Below are 22,381 nucleotides of genomic sequence, written 5' to 3'. Positions count from 1 at the left end.
AATAAAATAACTGTTTTTAAACACAAAATAATGAAATAGAGTAGGCTTATTTTATTAATTTTTATGGTTTTGCTTTAAAATTTTCACTTCTAATATGTACTTTTTTTTTTTTTTCTTTTCGTACCAGGGATTGAACTTGGGTCCTTGTACTTGCTCAGCAGGCAGCAAAACCACTGAGCTAAATCCCCGGCCCTAATATGTACTTTTTTTTTATAAATTGTTTTACAGTTCATGATTTATTTTTATATATATGGCTTACATATTGTGACATTTCCAAGCCTAGTCTTAACAGAAATTTCCAACTGTTAACAAGATGCTATATATGGTACTAATGATTTGCTTTATGTGTTTATTAATGATTGCTTAAACAGTAAAATCCACAGTACCTTGATTGCTATGCCTTGCACAATTACGTGAAGTAAAACACTATCTTAAACCACCTGCAAATGCAAATAGCTTTAAGTGCGTGTGTGCAAAATAACACACTACCATGGTTTTAGTTAAAGATTTGGAAATAATCTCAGTAACTAGATAACATAAAAAAAGATAAATGTGTGATTAGCCACTTCCTATTGTTGAATTGGGCCTTCCAGATGGCTCATTTTGATACTAAGCCAGTGCTTCTCAGGGTCAGTAGACTTGTTCACCTTTGCTTCTCCATAAAAGGAATGGAAAATTCCCAGGAAGTTGAGAACCAAGCAGAGTTTCCATATGCTGTGTTCTAGTGTCTAAACATGCAACTCATCTTATTTATTTACTCATCCATTCATTCACCAAAAACTTACTAAGATTCACTCCAAGTCTATGTGCTGTGCAGCAGAGGCTAGAAAAAAGTAATCGTGTTTTAAAGGAATTCTCAGAATATTAGACAAGAAAAACCTGTCAAAAATTGTAATTCTATGTAGTAACTGAACAGAGAAAAGATATATAGGGGAATTAAAATATCTAGATCTACCTGTGCCATGATGACAAATTTGTGGATAAAGGGATGAGAGTGAAGTTTCCATTGGAGAAATTTATTTGTTGTAAATCTTGAACAGCTGGTAAAAACTGAACATACAGACAAGACATACAAGTTTCCAGGAAAAGGAATAAAACTGCACAAGCATTTAGCCATGAAAAAGGACTTAAGGGCCAGGGATTTAGAGCAGTGATTCTGCTGCCTGCCTCACAAGCACAAGGACCCAAGTTAGATCCCCGGTACAAAAAAAAAAAAAAAAAAAAAAAAAAGGACTTGAAGTGTCTAAGCAGCTGCAAGAAGTTTAGAGTGGCTACAGCAGAAGGTGGTGCAATGGTTATACTCAAGCAACAGTTCAACTCTGGTAGGATCACATGATGTTGATTTTCTTTTTCAAACTGTCTTTAAAAAAGATATGGTACTATTGTTTGACTCTCACTTTACTATATGAATCTAATCCGTCCAATTCAGAGCTGGGTTTCTCAAACTCAGTACACTGGCATTTGAAACTTACTGGGGGTTGCATGGTATATTGTGGGATGTCTTCCAGCACTGCTGGCCACTATTCACTGGATACCACTTTCTAGCTTTAACAACCAAAATTATCACTAGATATGGTTAAATGTCCCCTGGAGGGTAAAAATCATTCCTTGTTAAGAACCACCACTGGTAGGCAAAATAACATTAATCAAGTACTGACAATATGGCAGACAATTTAACACACATTTTTTACACACATTTTTACACACATTTCATTTCATGTTTTAAACAATCTTACTATTATTGACCCTATTTTATAGACTATGAAACTAAGGTACATAGAAGAAAAAAAAATTGCCTGGAAAACAAAGAACAGTGAGTAAGTGAACCAGGATTTCTGTCACTAATTGCTACCAATAACTATGTATGAACACACAGTTGCATATGAACTGAATCAGATATATCTCACCATCACTGGCACTTAGCATGTTACAAGGCATATCATGATTTCAATAAGTTTGGAATGATCAGCTGTAATTTAATCTCTCTAGCTTGGGTTACTATGTTCAAGTGGGTAATATTGGCTATCATTCAAACTTGGCTAAATGTCTAACATGTAGTGAATTTCAACTCCATGTGGACACAATGAAACTAAACACGAGGGACACTAAGCTACAACTTAGAAGCATCCATTTATTTTACATGTAATCTGAAAAGAGCAGCAAAATAGTTCTGGATCATTTATTTGATGGATCATAACTGTGTAATGACTAGTGTGGATGAATTATAAGGAACAGTGTGAACTTTAGGGTCAAAGAGCTCCACCTCTTCATCAATGAAGAGGTGCTTCTTTTGCAAAGGAAGAATTTAAGACAAATACTTTTCCAGTAGCATATGGATGTGACATGGATCATTTTAAGAGATCCTATTTTGAGAACCTCAAGATTCAGATGCAACTAGATTGTCTATGAGAAATTGTCTATGGTATCTTTCAACAATTGCTTGACTTTCATTTTTCAAAAGAAATGTGTACTTCTTGTATTATTGAAGTCTCACTAAACGTTACTGCTGCAAGGTGAAAATCCTATAGCACCATTCAAGATCTTGACATCCTTAAACATTATTTAATTCAAGGCACTATAAGCAGAGCCTCTAAGAAGCTCTTTTTACATAGGAACAACGTTACACAGCAGATCTCTAGAACTTATCTTACATAACTGAAACTAACAGGTAGTCTTCCAGTAAGTCTCAGTTTAGATGGCTTTGCAGAAACTGAAAAATGGAATAATGGTAATGATTGGGTAATAACTGCCTTCCCAAGTCAGAAGGTTCCCAATTCTTCAATTTCAATAAAATTGAAAAAAGACCCAAGGCAATTATCAGCTAATAGATCATTTAAAATACTTTTCTGATGACAGATAACTGAGGTTATTTTTGGCATGTAACGCAGGAGAAACTCCAACAATTGAGTGACATCAGCTTAACACACTCTGCTATATCCCATTTATATATTTATAAGAGGAATGTTTTCAGTACTAAAATCTATAAAAATAAGAGAAATAGATGCCATATGTTCTCTTAATCTAACAGTGAATCATCCAAATCCATGGAAATATGCACTAATCAATGATCCATCTCATTAAGAGATGAGCTTCCAAAGATAATATGTATCAAATGGATAATATATTTAGCCAGGCATGGTGGCAAATACTAGTAGTCCCAGCACTCTGGGAGGCTAAAGCAGGAGGATCATGAATTAAAGCCCAGCTTGGGCAATTTAGTGACTTAACAAGACCTAGTCTCAAAAAAAAGGGGATGGGATGGGGTGCCATATATATATATGCAAATCATATACAAATAACTGTGATAAGTTAATCTAGAGGCAGATGTCATCAGAAAATTTTAAGTTTTTATTCACAACTTTTGTATCTGAGAAGCAAAAAGCTGTGAAAAATAGGCTTTGGGGCAAAAAACATTACTCTAGAACAGAATTAGTATGTGGTAAAAGTGCACTAGAACTAAGAAAGTAGAAGCCATGCAACATTTCTGCATTAAAAAGGTGCTTGTTCACAAATGAATACTGGGAGGAATCCAATTTGCTATATTACTTAGATTTTAGTGGGTACATTCTAAAACGATATAGTAGTTCTGTGGTGTTTTGTTTTGATGTGTGTGAGTGTGTGTGTGTGTGTGTGTGTGTGTGTGTGCATGTATTTTGTAAAACTGGGGACTGAACCCAGAGCTTCACACACGCTAAGCAAGTGTTCCACCTCTGAGCCACAACCTACAACCCTGGCCCTAATAGTTTTGTTTCAAAATGTCAATACAGAATTATAGAATTGCCACATTTTAAAATTCTGCTAAAGCTTTTTAGGTGGCCACTTAAAAAATCAATTAAGAACACAGAGATTTTCAGTATTTTTAGGTGGAAGGAAAAATAAGATAAGCAAAACTGGTTGAAGGCTATGATTTAGTAGATATGAAATGTCTTTTCTTTGTCCTTTCTCACTGTTATTGGAAAGAGTCACCTGTAATGTGGCTGAATGATTTTACAATGATAAGCAGAAATTCATCACAATCTTAAGATCAATTTTAGATTACTACATATATTTTTATGAGTGTTTTGAAGGTATACAATAAATACACGGACTTCACGGATTCTGTGATGATTTACAGCTATGATCTAATTCTGTATGTTTTCATGTTATAAAACCATGCTAGATTGGAAAGTATACCATTAGAGCTGAATACCTACCTCATTTAGAGGCAAACTGAGTGGAATAGCCTATTTAGAAAGCAGTTACAAACCCTCATCTTTGACATAATGGAAGCTAGTGTCAACATTCTTTCACAAAAAGCAAAGAGGAAGACATTGTACAAATTCCTTACACCTTATATATCCATTATTAGGTATTTTGGAGAATGGGGGGGGGTCAGCTAAGAGAGAAAACAAGATTTACAAATATTTTGGTTTCCATTCAAGAATTTCTAGAGCAATTGCCCCTCTCTTTCCAAAGAAATGATATAATGTTTAGACATGATGGTGTGGGGGGGGGCAGAGGTGGAGATTTATATGCATTTATGTACACATATAGGAAGATAGTCCCACATAAATATTTTAATGTATTTATTTCTACAGGGTATCCTCCTCTGATGAAAAATAATACAACTGGAGCTTTGGCTCAAGTTACCTAAGCCTTATGCTTGGCTCCCAACTATAATTTTCAATCTGCTCATTCCAAGCTTGCTGAAATGAAGTCAGTCTTTGCATTAGAGCAGTGTCCTCAAGATGTCTATTGTCTCTAAACTCTGTGTCTCTCAAATCCCTTCAGAGAAAATCCAGAACAGCTGCAACTACTAGGATTAATAAGAGTGGCTATTCACAACTGATTAGATGATCTACCCATTAAAATGACTATTCTAGTAAATCAACTGGATGTTGTACTTAATTTATTGCTGGCAAAGGTTAACCAAATGTAAATAGTCTGCTTTCAAATAAATCAAATGCACTTTTAAAATTGTTTTACCATGTGCTTTTGTACTAGGGATTCTGTGGTGCCCATAGCAGACACAGAAACCATGTAGTTACCTAAGATTTCAATAATGAGCTTTTATCCACTGAAAATTCTGGTATTAAAGTTGACTTCTTATCTACATTCTTGTTCTTTAGCATTTAGAATGGGCTCTGAAGGCAGGCAGTGGAAATACAAAATGGATCAAGAAGTCACTGCCTGTCAGAGTCACCGGTCTGATAAAGGAGCAACACACAGGAATGGTTGGATGTGGTAGGAAAAGAAGTCAGAAGAAGCATGGAGCAAGATCTGAGGAATGACAGAGCATAGCAGTTAGAGGGAACTAAATAGTTCTAGCTCTTAGCGCAAGGTAAAGGAGGGGTCAAATCATGCAAAATCTCTATGTCAGGGAAACAAGCCAGAGTTTATTCTATAAATGGGCCATAATTGAGAAAGGTTAAAAAGGGATGTGACATAACCAGATTTCTGTTTTATGTAATGTACTCTGCTCTTTTTCTTCCAAGCACTAGGTTGAAACATAGGAAGCTGCTGTCCTATAGGTTGAAAATGGCCAAATATTGATGATCTTATTAGAAACAAACTAATGTTTAGAATTAGAAATTATATTTATAATAGTGAGTATATATTTATTAAATGTCTAGCTCTCTGGCTGGCCTGTAGGTCCTGGAGCTAGAAACTTAGGTTCATATCAACACTTGACTAGCTGCATGACTGTGGATAGCTTACTGAAGTTGTGTTTCCTACTCATTTTTTTTAGCGCATATTGGCTATGTAGGTTGATGCATTTCATGTTTGTAGTTTTATTCCTGTATGTAATACACTTCGATCAGTTTCACACATGCCCATCATGCACCTTGCCCCACTTTCCCTTCTAACTTTACACTTTCTTTTTGTCAATGTGTTTGTGTTTCAATGCTTAGAATATTTTTTTCCTTAAATTCTTTTATTGGTACATTTTAGGTACACAATGCATTTACATTTATCATTGGGTGCTTGTACCTGTACATGATGTATCTTGGTTCTCATTTTTTTCCCCATTACCTGTGCACTATTCACCCCCTCGACCCTTCCCTATTTACATAGACTTCATTTCCATTTTTTTAATTTTCTCATAATTTTTCCTTTCCCTTCTTTCCTTTCCCTTTCCCCTCCCACCACCCCTACCCCTTTGGACTTTTGCCTATTTCAGATTATCAATTATTAATTTTAATCATTTTAATTCTTATTTACACTTTCAGTTTCTCACACTAGAGAAACTACTTGGTGTTTACACATGTGTGTCCTATTTATTTCACTTAAGAGTATGGCCTCAATATGCATACATTTAGCTATAAATGTCTCTAGTTTCTTGTTCTTTATGGCTGAGCAGTACTCCATTTTATAAAAAACCCACATCTTCTTTATCCAGTTTCCAGTTGATGGGCACTTGGGCTGCTTCCAAGCTTTAGCTATTACAAACTGTGCCACTATGAACATGGGTGCACATATATTGCTGAGGTATGACTCTTTGAATTCTTTGGAGAAGATACTCAGCAGGGGAATAGCTGGGTCAAATGGGACCTCTAGCCCTAGTTCTTTGAGGTATCTCCATACTGATTTCCACAGTGGTTGCACCAGTCTGCACTCCCCCCAACAATGGAGAGGAGTTCCTTTCTCCCCACACCCCCACCAGCATAGAATATATTTTGATCTTATGCATTCCTCCATTATTTAAACTTCTAAACTTTGAGTTTCCTTAGCTCTAAAAATGAACAATACTCCAGAGAGTTAGTACAAATATTAAAGCAAGTTTTTCACATGTAATTATCATTTACTATTACCTATTATATATGCTTGTAAGTTATTACTTTATTATTGCTGTCATCATCATCACTAACCTTATCATTATCATCACAGCTATCCAAATAACTGATAAAGGTGAAAGTAAGGAAATAAATACCAGTAATGGAGCTAGAAAGCGATACTTTTCTACATTTTCTCAATTAACCCAGCTATTTATGTACACACATGTGCACAAGCATATACATATGCATATATAAACCCATATACATATATAGAGATAAATGTATATTTATATGTATGTATCTATATAAAACTATGCCATTAGTAAGTTCATTTAACAGAAGAAAGTTAGAATCAGAAGAAATGAATTTATCCAGAGCCACTTAGTTTGTAATTGGTAGGAGTTGAATTTGAGCCAGATCTTTCGGTGTTTTTAAACATTTTGAGCACAGTTCTGTGTCTAGAATCTCAGGCAAGTAATGTATTCAGAAAGTTATTTTCAAATATAGGAAAAATAAACTAAGTGATCTCTTGGAAATAACAAGGGACTCAGGGAAAATCATCCGGGGATCCTCCCTGGTTTCTGCTGATAGCTGGATATATCAACTGGAGTGAAATTTTATCCCTCCTGAGACTTCAATTTCCTCTTGCAGAATAAGGAGTTTAAAGTAGATAATCTCTGGCTTGGAAAAATGGATGATATGCTTCTGAAAGGCACTGTTTCTACAATAAGAATAAATACTCAGCATTCCAACTATTCAGAATAAATGCTGACATCTTCTTCTTGAGTAATAAAATAGCTATGGCCTAGTCATCCTGCAGCTCTGGGCTTCGAGGTTACTTTAGCTTTTCCTAGAGTCTACTCTTCATACCACTGGCATTTTTATTTCATAGCACATATCACAGTTTGTAATTTCAAAGTTGATTTGTATTGTTGGACAGTCATTCCCAAGAAGGATGTGACTGCATCTTTGTGTTTACCGCTGAATGCCTACGTAGGACCTTGCACAGGGCTCAGTAGGGAGAAGGTTCTCAGTAACATTTGTTGATCAAATGGATTCTTAAAAGGCTCACTGAGTACAGATTTGCAGAACTAGGTGACTTACAGCTACTATTTCTTTCTGGCTTTTGGAAAGAGAAGTCTGATAATGAGTGCTTTATGCCATAAGAAGGACATTTCGTAGCTTCTAGCATGCCAGAGAAGCCAGTGATGAGCACTGCCTCCTGCAACTACACAAACACATAGTAAACATCTTGGAGCTCCATACAATTTTTCCTAATTTCTTAGAAATAAATACTGAAGATGACAATATGAACATTTATATCGATGCAACTGTTAGGATTTAAATTTTGTATGTCAGGAAGTATTAAACTGAGGCTTATTCACTTATGAGAAGGCATGGATAAGTTAATTCTTTCATGCATGGTGTTCTTGGCTAGAAACAACAACAAAAGGCTGCCAATCCTCTCAACTGACATTTTAATGACAGGCCTACTCAACCACCTACATTTTATGGCCTGCTGTACCTTTCAGTTTGGAATGCAATAGTGGTGGCAGCCAAAGCTACTTGGGTAACTGAGGGTAAACAGAGGTTTATAAAGTGCCATTTTCTCTGTTCCTCCAGAGTACCCCCAGGATCCAAGATTCTAGTGTCTTGGAGCAATGGGGGCTGCAGCAAAGTGGATGAGGTTGCCAGGTAGCCACACTGTGATGATGGCAGCTTGTTGGCGGGGAATGGTCTGGTCAAGACCACACAGAAGGCAGACATGCTGCCTGCAGCATGGAGCAAAGAAAATGAGATTTTCTGCCTGTGTTTGGTGGGCTAGGATAGGAGGAGTGTTGGAGAGAGCCAAGCTGGGTTTCTGATGAGAGTGTGGGAAGAGTCAAGGGAAGGGAAAAACACGAGGGGGCACTTTGCCAACTCAGAGGCAGTTGGGCTGATTCCCCTCCCCACCTCTGTTCTGCTTAAGTGAGAAATCCTTCTGGATGAGAGTGGGAGCCCAGCCAATAAAGGAGTGACTCTGCTGGGTGAACATGAATGTCAGACCTGGTAAGGATGTGTCTGCCAACTGGGATCAGAGCCAGGGGAGGGAGGATAAATGAAGGGAAGTGAGAGGAGGGATAAAAAGAATAAAAGAGAGTATAATAATGGCACAAGAAAAAATGACCCACCAGGAGAAGGAGAAAAGAAAAGAGAGAAAAAAAGACAGAAAACATACTGGATACAGAGGGGAGAACCAGCAGAGCAGGCTGACCTATCAAGTGCCAGAATAAAACAAGGCTCATGTGAAACAAGTAATGAGCAACTTCATGGTACAAAAGAATGCAAACCTAATGCCCCTGTATTTTCCTGGTGGGTGTTAATTTCCATGGGAATATGGTTTTCCAAAGCAGCAAATCATGAAAATCCTGTAAGCTATTTTGTAAAAAGTTACTTTTTAGGGTAAAAACTGAATAAACAATACAAAAATATCCAACCGAATATCCAACAAAGAAAAACCACATACTACTTCTAGGTATTTCCTAAACTACAACATAGAACACAAGAATCCTAAGAATGTTTCTGTAATAAAACAGAAAGGTCTTCTTGGAAGAAAATTTAGAGAAGGCAAAATTGCAAACGATGAGAAGTAAATTCTATTTTGAAGTGATAGCACTTTCTGATGCCCTTTTGTGGAGGATTGTGAAGAGCCAAAAGATCATGAAGTGAATGTTGCTTTGGGGGTGGGAACAAACCAATAAATTTTATGTGGGTAAAGGACTGGGATCCCACTGGCTTCAATCTCATGGAGAGATGGAGGCATATTTTGGCTAAAGTAGCTAGAGGGTAGGTTTTGCTAGCCAGGTTAATTACAATAAAAGACCCAGATTAGCCTGATGGGGCATCACAGGCCACATAAAGGACAACCTCATTGTCCCAGACAAAGCCATTTTATTGCAGCCTATTATTAGCTGATTCCAAAACACATAAGAGAATGCAGATGAGATCTGCAGAGCAGCTTATCCAACCCATAGCTGATGGCAAATGCATGATCCAGGATAGCTGAGACCGTAAGAGCTGCCCAGCTGACCCAGACCCATTAGCAATAATAAACACATTATTTTAAGGCATTGTGTTTGGGGATCATTTGTTGCACAGTAACAGATAGCTGATATAGTTACACACCAACTGCAGACTCACCTGTGCATTCATATTGTAGACCTTTCCCGTAATAGCCCTTTTCACAGATGCATTCGAATTGACCTGTGTGTGTCCCACATTTACAGCTTGCCATTAGGTCACAGCAGTCTTTTCCAGCTTCACAAAGATATGAGCAATGTGACATATCCTCTTGAATAAAACTCCCAGAAGGTAGATCTGCCAATAATGCATGACAAAGGATAATTAATAAAATGATTAACAGTTGAAGGTTACATTCTCTAGTCATTAAATGTAACTGCAAGCTGAAGAAAGTATCTTTTCTCATCCACCTAATTTCTCTCTGTTCCCTATTTCCTATTCCCAAATAGAAATGTGTATTATTTGCACTACCACACTCTGGGAATTTGTTTCAGCCAGTTAAGTTATTTCAGTCTGGGACCTCATCATAAGTTCCCAAGGTCATGCAGGGTCAGGCAGAAGTTAAGTACTTTAGGAAGGAATCGCCAGATGCAGCAGGAAGTAACACAGTCAGTTCTTCAGGTCATTCCCCTGCTTCCAAACTTACAATGTTCCACTGACTGCATTCAAGGTCAGGCAGCAGTAACCACATTTCCAAAATCCTTGTTCAAGTTAGAAATAAAGCCACAATCCTGACTGCTGAATAAGGGTGTTGATTGTGAGCTACTGACTTTAGAATAAGTCTAAATATTTCTGTGATTATTTGATTAAAAACTTAAAGAATAGAACTGAATAAATTAAATAATAAAATGGGATCTGATCTGTCTCTTCTTTTTAAATATATTAAAACATGTCACAGAAATAGACACCATTCTGATTATTTGAGCCATGGTAGGTTCTAGGTCCAGATGTCGGGATAGGCGCATTGTAGGGGCTCAAGTGGGTAACTGTCAGTAGGACATGGACTGCAATCAAATACCTGGGGAGGAAACTTGTGATGGCCTCAATTATGGAACATCTGCTGCTCTGCATTAGGACTCTGAATAATGGGATTAAAGGGAAGACTATAGCTCCAAGGGAAAGAGACTAGCACAACCAGGCACCCGATCGGAACTTTACCCAATAGACTGTGCTGTAGGTCAAAGATCTGCAACAGGAGCCCTCAGGACTTAGCCTTGAGACAAAGAGCCACAAGTATATTTGGCAATAGAGCAACTTAGGGGGCAAGAGAACCTAGGTGTCAAGACTGGGGCTCTACCATTCAAATCTAAACTAGAGCTAAGTGGATAAATTACATATGGGGAAAGCTACCATTCTGTAACATATCTCTACTGACAGTGGACAGAAATAGTCTTGAGACCAAAAAGTGGATTCATGCAAAATGAAAGTAGCTTCAGAGAATATAGAAGGAGGGGAATGAGGCCCATTTCCTTTGCTCTGATCATGTCTTTCCAGTTAAAACAGAGTTTCTTTTTACCAACTCTGGAAACTTATTCTATATATTAGTTAAGTTTAGTAAATGTGGAGCCTTCCAAAACTCTGTGGTACGATGGAAACCCAAACCCTAAATTCCCCCCACTGTACTAGAATCCGTGACTCCAATAACTTTTGCCAGCATCCTCCCTTTGAGAACTGCTAAATCCTTTTTGCTATATCCATAGCTATAGCCTTGTAACCCACTGTTAACTCTTCTCTTGGAACTACCATAGAGCTAAACTGCATATTATGAACACTATGAATTGCTTGGCATCTTGTGCTGCTGTGTCCTCCATGAACTGAATCTTTCACATGGAAACTTGAAAGGACCAAGCCTAATTTACCACATCCTCAGAACACCTATCGTCTCATTGCAGTCTGCATTCTTTTCTCCTGGCTTACCAAGACACATAACCATACTGTGATAGAAAAGTTCATCTAATTTAAAGTATATAACTAAATAGCTTTATAAATACTGTATAAATAACTCTAATGAATGCATTTACTGTTTTTCTTTCTTTTTAGGATTGATGCTCTTAAGCTTATGCAAAAGCATATTTATCCTAAAATTATCAGGGCGAGAAACGTGTTATTTATTGTCCCTATATCTTCATATGTATTTCTGGAAGCATTCTACTGAGATTCACCATGCATGTCTCTAAATGTTTACTTCATCTGACCAGGTAACTGTAAATGAGGTCTAAGTCAAGCCTTCCCACTCTGTGTGTGGCCTCAAAACACACCTTAATTCATTCCATTGATTCTAATGGTTCTAGATGGGAGCATATGGATAGTCTAGTGAAAATCTATCACAGCTGTTAAGAAACAAAACAAAACAAATTCTCTTGTTGTGAGGTCAGGATGTTATCTCTATGAAGTTCAGCATATCTCATGATACACAGAACATATGCAGCCATCGTGCTCAGCAAAACTCTAGTAAGGATTGGATATTACTTTTCAGTGGGCTTCAAGCAAGTGAGAGAGGAGACCAGGTTCTTTTGTTATATTATTAGGTTTCATTACCTTCATGTAATGCTCGGCGAGCTAAAGCCTCAAATTCTTCAAAACTGTGGAGCAGGAAGCAATGTTCCTCCTTTGGGGAGGAAGCCATGTCATTCAGTTCTCGAATGTTTCCTTGCCATATGCCAAAAGTGAAGATCTCCACCCCCAGATCTCGCAGTGATGCTGCAACTGGTCTGGGATCTCCTCCATTGGAGTATCCATCAGTAATGAGAAAGATAACTTTTGTTGAGTTTTCTCTAGCATGGTGAAGAATTTGCTGTAAAGAAATAGGACAAGTTAGTCTGAGTTCTCATTGTGTTGCCTGCTCTGTGCTTCCCTCCTATGTAAGGCAGACCATTGGCACTTCACAGCCCCTGGGAACAGAAGCACTGATCAGGGAGAATAAAATAGAAATGGACACAGACTAAAATCTATGATGGGTGTCTCCCAGAGACATAATAATCCTCAAAGCATTTAAAATGTATCATCAACAGCATTAGAATCGGTGTCTCTATGGAAGTTATTAATATAGAGCCCAAGCGTTTACACCATTTATTTTGAAATTAATATTGTTACCTATTATTAAGTTCTCTTTTTGCTTCCCACATTTTGAGAACCAAAATGTATCTACTTCCAATCATATCCATCTATCCATCCACCCATCCATCCATCCACCTATCCATCCATCTATCTATCTATCATCTATTTGTCTCACTAAAAATCCATCTTTTGGCTTATAAGAATTAACAGAATGTGTCCTTTCCAGAGTTAATAATGGCTGACTTGCTTCCTATATTTGTTTTTCCACTGCTCCTTCAAAAACATGGAATTGCTTCAATATTTCATGTCTTTTGGACCACCCAGTATTAGTATAAAATCAGCTGTTTGGGCTATCTTCATCCTTCATGAGAGAACATTAATTCACTAAATCCAACACTTTATTATTTTAGGATAAGTGAACTCGGTTTACAATGTCATATGCTATCCTGTTCTTATAGATGGAAGAAAATAATGAGACCTTTTAAATAGGGATTCTATTTATTGCCATTAATGCTTTGTGATATCACAAGGCCATGAGAACTCCAATAGTGAATCTGGCCCTGTAATTCAATTTGCTGTTTTGGTTTTGCATTTGAATTGGGTAGGAAAGGTAAAGAATTGCCAAGGTATATTTTCCAGCACGTTCTTAAAAAGGAATTCATGTTTATTAGGCAATAATCCAAGAAACACTACAGGTACTCCAGAATGCAGGTAAGAATAGCAACAATGTATCCTGTGTTTTGTTGAAATTAAAATAAAGTACTGTGACTTGTAAACAGTTTGACTTATACACTTTAGGGGGGTCCAAAATAAGATCCAGATTCTCTCAGATAAGATTTCCATCTGTAGAAAGTAATCTCCATTAATACATACTTAATGGATCTCAATTATAATTCAGTAATTCCTAGATGAATTTTGTTAATGTTTACAAACTAAAACTAGAGCTGCTAAATCTTAATTTAAAGAAAATCAACTTAAAATGACTGCAGAAAATAACTGGAAAGCCAGTGGTTTGTCTCCAAAACCAAGTGAAATCAAGGAAAACTGTGGAGATGGGAATGCACTGAAGAAAGGCACAGATGATGACTTTTCTGACAGAATAACGTGCGAAATGTCAAAAAGACATCTTCCAAATATGCACACTGGGTGTGCTGCCAAAGGTCCTGGCTACACGCAACAATACAGTATAGTTATGTGGGCATAAAAGAAAAGATGACCTGACGAGTCTTCTGTATTTCTAAAGAGACATAGGAGAAGGGTGGGAGAGAGGGAAGGCAATATTATGACTCTGAAAGATTGAAAGTCTTACAACATTGCATTAGTATGGCAATGGATGGCAATGGAAGACACCATGGACCATGTAAGCCAAAAGTCAGACAGAGATGTATCTCTCTTGGACAATACCAGCATGAAGACACTCTGAGAGCCCAGGAGATGGCGGCATCAAGGGCAACAAAGCTATGCCAATGACCAATGATGACCATCATGACCACTGATGAGACAATTGCACATCTCAGAGGAAGGAAGCACAGGATATGTCAGAGCAGAGAGATGAACATCCCCCAGGCAGTTCTGCACAGGCCCTGACGCTTAGGCTCAACTGCAGCAAGGAAGAAAGAGAAGAGGAAAAAACTCAGGAATGTAACTCAGTTTTCAAAAGTGAAGTGATTGAAAAACTTCATGTTTTGAGTTTTTATGAAATCAAGTCCATTAGCATTTCAAAATGCAAGTTACACTTAGTATAAAAAATAGAGAATTTAAAAAAATTCTTAGCCAGCACATGAAGAAATATTACATCTTCTACATACATAGTTTCTGTTCCCAAAGGAGCCTTGTGGTGTCTTGGAAAGTAGTAGGGAATATCTTTTGGAATCCTACCATCCCCACATATTTAGAGGGAGAGGCAAGGGCTAGAGATGAAGTCCAGGAATGGAAAAGAAAGAGGTCATTATCTAACCCCTTAGCAACACAGCTCAAAGACATTCAGAGTTGAGCGGCCCAGCATTTCAAGGGTAGGGACAGCTTCAAACAGAAGTCTGGCTGCCCCAAATGTGATGTCCTTGAAGGCAGGTATTTTTGTCTATTTTTTCAATTTCTCTATTTCCAGAATCTAGGGCAGTGCTTGACAAACAGGGTACACACAATAAATATTTGTCAATAAAGAAAAGCCCATGCAGCAATTCTCCCAATTGCTTGGACAAAAACCTTAGGAGTCATCTTTATCTCCTGTCTCTTTATCTTGCTTTGGAAAATTTCCCCATCTAAGCCTAATATTCTCGTGTACTTTACACTAATATTTTATTTTTAAACACACTTTGAAAGATTTTTAATTAGACAAGATTCATATAACATAAATTATACCACTTTAACCACAATAAAGTATACAATCCAGTGGTCTTTAGTATGTTTACAGTGTTACACAGTCACTATTAGTATGCAGTTTCAGAGCCTGCATCATTCCAAAAAGAAACTCTGCCTCTCAATTCCCCTCTGCTTCCATTCCCTAGCAATTACATAGCTTTGTGTGTGTGTGTGTTGTTTGTATTTGTGTGTGTGTGTCTTCGATGTGAGATTATCATTATTTTTATTCAAATGAATAAGCAGTTTTTCCAAAATAATTTATCGATTCATCTATTCTTTCTTTGGTTATAGTCTCTATTCTATTGATCTACTTGTCTGTTACTGCCAACATATATGCGGTTGATCTTAAAATTTGCATTTTCCAATTGAGTTTGAAAGTCAACTTATGAAATTCTTCATTAAAATTTTTCTAATCATTTGACCCAGTAATCCCACTTCTAGAAAACTATCCTGAAGACATAGCGGTATCAAGAGCATGGCTCTTGTGTGCATGGCTGAATGTACACACACACACACACACACACACACACACACAAAGACTGAACCATGGTTCGAGCCCAGTAAAATGACCATCTCTAAACTCCTGTCTATAGTTTCAAAACTCCATGGCCCACTAGAAAAAGCCAGAAATTCTTGAAGAAATGTTTGATTTCAAGTGAGGGCAGGAAATGTAAAACATGAGGAGCTTGGACATCCTCTCAGGACAGAAAGCAAAGAAGCTGTTAAAGACTCTCAAGGGTAAACCAAAGAGAACCAGGAGCCAGGCTGAAAAGCCACGAGGCCAAACATAGGGTAGTGTGAGTATCAATAAAAATAATAACAATGATGTATCAAGTATAATATATATACATTATGTATATATTTATACTATATGTATAGCTGGAATGGACTGAAGTGTAAACACATGCACACACGCACGCACACACACACACATACACACACACACCCAGGCACATATTTTCTTCAGTATCACCTCTGGGGAAAAGTCCAGTTATCTATTATAGATGACACAAATAAGACATTATTTTATTTGTTTTTAAAATTATATTTTCCTATAGTCAAAGGGTGGTTCTGAGTTCTAGTTCTCTAAAATGTGGCAAGTTGTATTGAAATCATCCTTGCTCGTGACTAAGTAATAAATTCCCTTTCTGTCTAGTTGTTACACTCAGAAGGATAATCTCACCTCCACAGACACTCCTCTGTGCTTCTACTCATTTTGAATTTTATCTCTCCTATAAAGTTACATCAGAGTTAAGTGTATCCAAGACATTTTAAAAATAAGAATAAAAGGAAAAAATGGAAACAATTGTAATTTTGTAAATAAGGAAGGGAAGAGAGGTTGAAGGGAGGGGAGGGGATGGAGAAAAAATAATCAAGATATATCATGTACAGGTACACATTCCTTATGATAAATGTGATTTTTGTGTATATCAAATATGTACCAATAAAATTAATAAAAAATAAGAATAATGATGGAAAGGAGAAGAGAGAAAAGTAAATGTTCTTTTTCAGGGTGATATTTCTGATAATGTCTGGGATAGAATAGGTGCTCATAAAAATTTATTCAATAAATGAATAAATGAAAAGACTCTAGGATACAATGGAAAAGACAATTAAGTGAGTTGGTTTTGAGTCAGTTGTAGAATGCATGTGTTTTATATAGTTTTGTACCAAAAAGAAAAAGGATAGTGTGCCTTTATGGTCCTTCTGAAACAAACAAATGCTCTTTTGGAATATTAACCTTAGCTTGCAATAATAACATTCCTTAACACCTAGGTTAGTATATCAGAGATTTGTTGCTGTGGTACTAATTACACACAAAACACTTTAAGCTGTGATTATATTTTTCTTCTCTTCTTGCAGAGAACTGATGAATATTTACAGGAACCATTAGATCTGTTGGCAAGATGATATATTAAGCTTAAAATAGCAAGAATAATGGCAAGACTAGTTATCCAAGCAAAGAATTTCACAAGATCTGGTTTTGGAATGTAATTTACCGATAGAGGAGGGGTAGACGATTTACTGAAAATAATTTACAAATCCCCCATCTTTGTGCTTCATCATGTTTGAATAATAACATAGTTAAATAAAAACATTTTTCATACCAAGACTGAAGAAGTAAATTGATGTGTGGTGACATTTGTGGAATGTAGTAGAAGCTCAGTCCTTTTTTTTCAGTGTTCCTGAAATAGTTTACATCATCTGCCACCCTGAGGCATTTCAGAAACAGAGAAATAGATCTTTTGCAAAAGGGAAGAGGTCCAAGAGGTGGCGAGATTAAGATGTATTATGTACATGTACCAACTCCTCGTGATGAATGGCATCATTGTGTGCTGTAAATGTATACTACTACTAATAAAAACAACAGTGTTTCGGGATCCAGAATGTTGACTGAGGCAAACCCTTGGCTGCCAAAGATAAACTCAACATGGACTTTGTATGGCAAAAGGTTATCACCATCTGTATTGTATCAAGCCTCTGATTAGCTTGTATAAATATCTGGCAGGGAAGCCAGCTTCCTGTGTCCAGCAATAGTTACTAGAATGATAAAAATGCAGAGTTGTGTAACATCATTCCAACAACCGAGATCCATCACCATTACACAAGACTACAGCCCCGCCCCCACCCCAAGCCAGGCCACAGGAGATGGTATTGAAAGAAATGGTTTTGAAAGAAAGAGAAGTCACAACCAATCTGAAGTGGGAACAATATTTGCTCTTGAGCTCTATTAATTAATACATTAATTAAAGCTCAATTAGTACATTAACTGCCATATTGCCTTAGCTGCAATTACCCATCGTGACCAGCATTCAGTAAGGATACTAACTACAGGAGACAGTTACCTTTTACAGAATTTGATACTATATGCTGATAACAATTGTGAACATGTCAAAGCTACTGTCCACCAAGGAGCCAAAAATTAACAAATGATTTCAGGGTTTCACTTTGTTTTCTATTTTTTTTTTCTTTGTTAGGAAGCATTAAATAAAAACAGGCATCATAAGTTACTTACAATACTTTCCTCACCCTCCACACTCTAAAATATTACCAACTTTAATTTATTTAGTTAATATTTTTAATATGAATACTCTACTATTCTGCAAGTGATGTTCATGATTGTATAATTTTGAGTATTATTTATAGGGACCTAGTTATTCTGTTTGTTCATAATTTTCTGGATTTCATATATTCTGGTACTTTTTCATTTTTTTATTTTATCTTACTTCTTTCTAAATCTGGCAGAAATGTGCCAAGCTTTTCTTCTATATGGCAATTTTGGTTTTTTACAGTGTTATTTTCTTTCCTTCCACTTCTAATTAAAGATTACTCCTGGTACTGGATTTTATTTTTCTTGTTGTAATATTTTAAAATTTTATTCAGTTCTCTTTTTATTTCTCTCATTTTCAGCCAGCTTTTGTTATAATTTCAGTTTGCTCTTTATCACCTTATTTCTTGTCTCCATTTTAGTGCTTTATTATTTATGTTAAGTACATGTAATAAATGCTTTCTGGAATTTAGTTCTGTTTTTCACAGGGAATTCTTACATTTTACCAGTGTTTTACGCTCTATTTCATCTAGAGGAAAATATTCAAAGAAGCTAGATAAAGTTGATTTTTTTCTCTTCATCCCTAAATGAAGTGTATCCAGTCAAAGTATTTGAAGCAAACAATAAACAACTGAGTAAAATAAGGATGGGAATCCAAGACTGTAATATTTGATCTCTATTATTGTTATTAAAACAAGCCCAAGTGATCAGTGAAGATAGTCCAAAATAAGCCATGAGCTATCTTTGTTTGACAACTGAGGCCTACTCCAGCACTGTCCAATAAAACTCTCCGATTATTGACAGGGTATCTCTTCTGTTCCATGTGGTAGCCACCTGCCACATGTAGCTATTGGGTATTTGAAATGACATATTGCAACTGAAAAATGATTTTAATTAATTTAGATTTAAGTACACAAATGTGTCCAGTGGTTATATTGGACAGTGCAGGTTAAGTTAGATTGATCCTCATCCTAGGATGAAAAAATACAAAATGAGAGACCTATGAGAATATTTTGTAAATTCAAGAAATGCAAAATCAACTTGAAGATTTAGAAAAGTACATCATTTAATATGGAAACATGAAGAAAATAAGCTAATAAGATGATGCTTATGGCACCAAAATTTAGAAAATCAAAGCCTATGTGAAAAGAAGAGCTGAAATCCTTAGGGAACAGGATAAGATGAAAAGAGAAATGTGTGGGAAGAGAATGACTTGATATAAAAATAATACAAGGAAACTCAAAATATAGCAAAGGACTTGGAAATTCACATTGTTCATGGTAAGGTAACAGTTTCTAAAATGCAAACTGATGAAGTTTAGTGCAAATTTTTGTATAGAAATTTACTGACAAACCTCAATCACAAATGTAGCTACAAAATACCAAATAAACATCTCTAGTTGAAGGTGCTTTTCTTTCATATCTATTTCTGACCTGCCATCAATGTCATTTTTCTGAAATACATGATCATGTTTTAAACTTTTAATATTTTGTTTCTGTCTACAAAATAAAGACTAAACTTCTTTCTCAGTCTTTTAATATCTAGTCCTAAATAACCTTTTGTTTGTCTGTTTGTTTTTTGAGTCAGGGTCTCACTATGTAGTTCAAACTGGCCTTGAACTCACTATATAGCCCAGGCTTACCTGGAACTCACAGCAATCCTCCTGCCTCAGCTTCCTGAGTGCTGGGATTATAGGGGTGAGTTACTGAGCCTGGCCTCGTCCTAAATAGCTTAATATCTAGTCCTAAATAGTTCCAGCCACATCTCTTACCATATGCCTATCCACTGTCAGATCACCAAACTGAATTCAAATCATCAAAGAATCGTTTTCTGTTTATATGGTAAGACATATTTTGAATGTAAATATGGATTAAAATTCATCTTTTGGTTTAAGGCAACACAATCACAGTCCAAATTTTGAAAAAGATGAGGAAATACTAAAAGAAATTTAATAAAATTAATTTCTCCTCTTAATGAATAAAAATTAGGAATAATAATAATTCATTTAAATAATGAGTTATCTATCTTAAAACAAAAAGGAAACTATGCTCAACTCTAAGAGAACCCCCATATATTTCCCAAATAAATAAGGAATAAATCAACAAAGTATTTTCACCATAATTTTTGATCATTTTGAAGTTTCTATCCAAAATAATAAGAAAGTATTGCTCTTCTTTACAGTTTTGATCCTTCTTTAAAAAATTAAAATTAGAAAACAAGGAACTGGAAAATATGCTCATCACACTTATCAAAAACAGTACTAATGTTCTTAAAGTGTAAAGAACTTTCTAGATATCTAAATAAAGAACAAAAGAAAAATACTAGTACAATGAGTTTTGATCAAACTGCACAAAAACTAAAAAAAAAAACCAAAAGAAATTCTGTTTGTTGAAAATACAAAACAAAGCTTAGCTTCATTGTAAAATTGTAAAATATATAGGCAAATAGAGACTTTGATGGGGAATGTCACCTGGACTAGTAATGTTTGGTGTACAATTTGATGAAGTTTTAAGAACTTCACATTAATTTGAACTGAAATTCTAAAGCTATGAATATCTTAAGGAAATAACCATGAGAATTCATATAAAAATAATCAGAAGAATGTGGATACTAAAATAATTCATAATCATGAATAACTAGAGACAATACAAAATTCCAGCAACAGAATACTAGTTAAAGAAATTACAAAAAAAAATTACAAATCAATTATGTAATACCATTGCAATGACACAGTTGAATAATATTAAATCTAAGTATTAGGTAGCCAAACAATGATTTTATTACATAAGTGTGTATATATGTGTGAACGTGCTGCATTTATGTGTATATTTATGTGTGTATATATATTATTGAAAATATATAAATCAAATGGTTCACTATATCCTGATAATATTTTTAAGGGATTTTTGAACTTCTATTTTATGTCATTTCAAAATTTTCTTCCTCTTTTCCTATATGCTTCCCCTAGGGAGTATCGTATCAATGCAGAATTTTGAGTCTCGCTTACAGACTAATGGCTTGTAAATCTAGCCAAAGTAAACTCTTAAAACTCCCCATGTGAAGTTCCAGTAGCCTACTGAATATCTTCTCCTAATTGTACTACAAGGCCTCTCACATTCAACACATCCTCTTCATGTCCAAATAAGGGTTTCCTCCATCAGATTTCAAGATATATTAAATGTGGTACCATAATCCACTCATCTTCCAGGTTTAAAATCTTGGAGTAATTTATGATACCTTCACTCTATCATATTTAGTATCCATCTGGAACTATACATTTCACCTCCAAGCTACCTACCTATCTCATCATCTTATTGCCCCAGTCATTGTTTGGGTACCTCAGTCTACATCAGTGGTGGTTAACCTACGGCATGCTTTCCGCAGGGGGCTGGCTGTTTGTATCACTGAAAGCTCTAAAAGGTTTGCCATCACTGGTCCAGATTCTTGAAAAATAAGAGTTGTTTTAAACATCTCTAGTGTAAGGTGCTCTTCTTTCAAATCTATTTCTGACCTTCTATCAATGTCGCTTTTCTGAAATACTTACATGATCATGTTTTTAAACTTTCAATATTTTGCAAAATTAAGATTGAACTTCTTTCCAGGTCTTTTTAATATCTAGTCCTAAATAGTTCCAGCTGCATCTCTTACCATATCCCTAACCATTATCTGCTTTCCTTACTCATCTTTTCATTCTATTCTAGCCACACCATCTATTTGGGAGTTTTGGAACATACCGTGCTTTTTTGATGGATGCTGTGCCTGAGAATTTTTCATATTCTTTTTCACCTCCCAATATGTCCACCCCCATCTCTTACTAGTTCTTCCCAATTTAGATAAATGTTTGTGACCTCTTTGAAACATTCCCAAATTCTTCTGCTGAGTATATACAAATTCACTTTAGTACTCTCACTCATGTTCCACTGCACTAAACTCATCATAATTATAGTTAATGTTTGTATGTCTGGCTATATCCCAAGTGAGATACTCTATGGTGGGAATTGAATCTTATAGTCTCACTCTATTGATAATGAAAAATAACTACAAAGCTAATGAATGAACAAATAAATAAACAAATGCCATAATGTTGACTAGGTATATG

At 35.9% G+C, this 22,381-nt stretch overlaps 1 protein-coding gene across 2 annotated transcripts in view; it reads right to left on the bottom strand.

Moving 5' to 3' along the window:
- Positions 1-22,381, bottom strand: part of Svep1 (sushi, von Willebrand factor type A, EGF and pentraxin domain containing 1) — a 235,937-nt gene that overhangs the window by 194,711 nt on the left and 18,845 nt on the right. For both annotated transcript variants that reach the window (XM_004848137.3, XM_021261140.2), the window contains exons 2-3: positions 12,354-12,609; positions 9,936-10,112 (exon numbers count right to left, since the gene is read on the bottom strand). In XM_004848137.3, the coding sequence (XP_004848194.2) occupies positions 9,936-10,112; positions 12,354-12,609 (433 nt within the window). The remainder of the gene's footprint in view (positions 1-9,935; positions 10,113-12,353; positions 12,610-22,381) is intronic.

This window comes from Heterocephalus glaber, unplaced genomic scaffold, assembly GCF_053883595.1.
Source record: "Heterocephalus glaber isolate CG9 unplaced genomic scaffold, H.glaber_assembly_v1.0 deba00001481, whole genome shotgun sequence".
NCBI classification, from domain to species: Eukaryota; Metazoa; Chordata; class Mammalia; order Rodentia; family Bathyergidae; genus Heterocephalus; species Heterocephalus glaber.
This window is presented reverse-complemented; position numbering and strand designations above follow the sequence as displayed.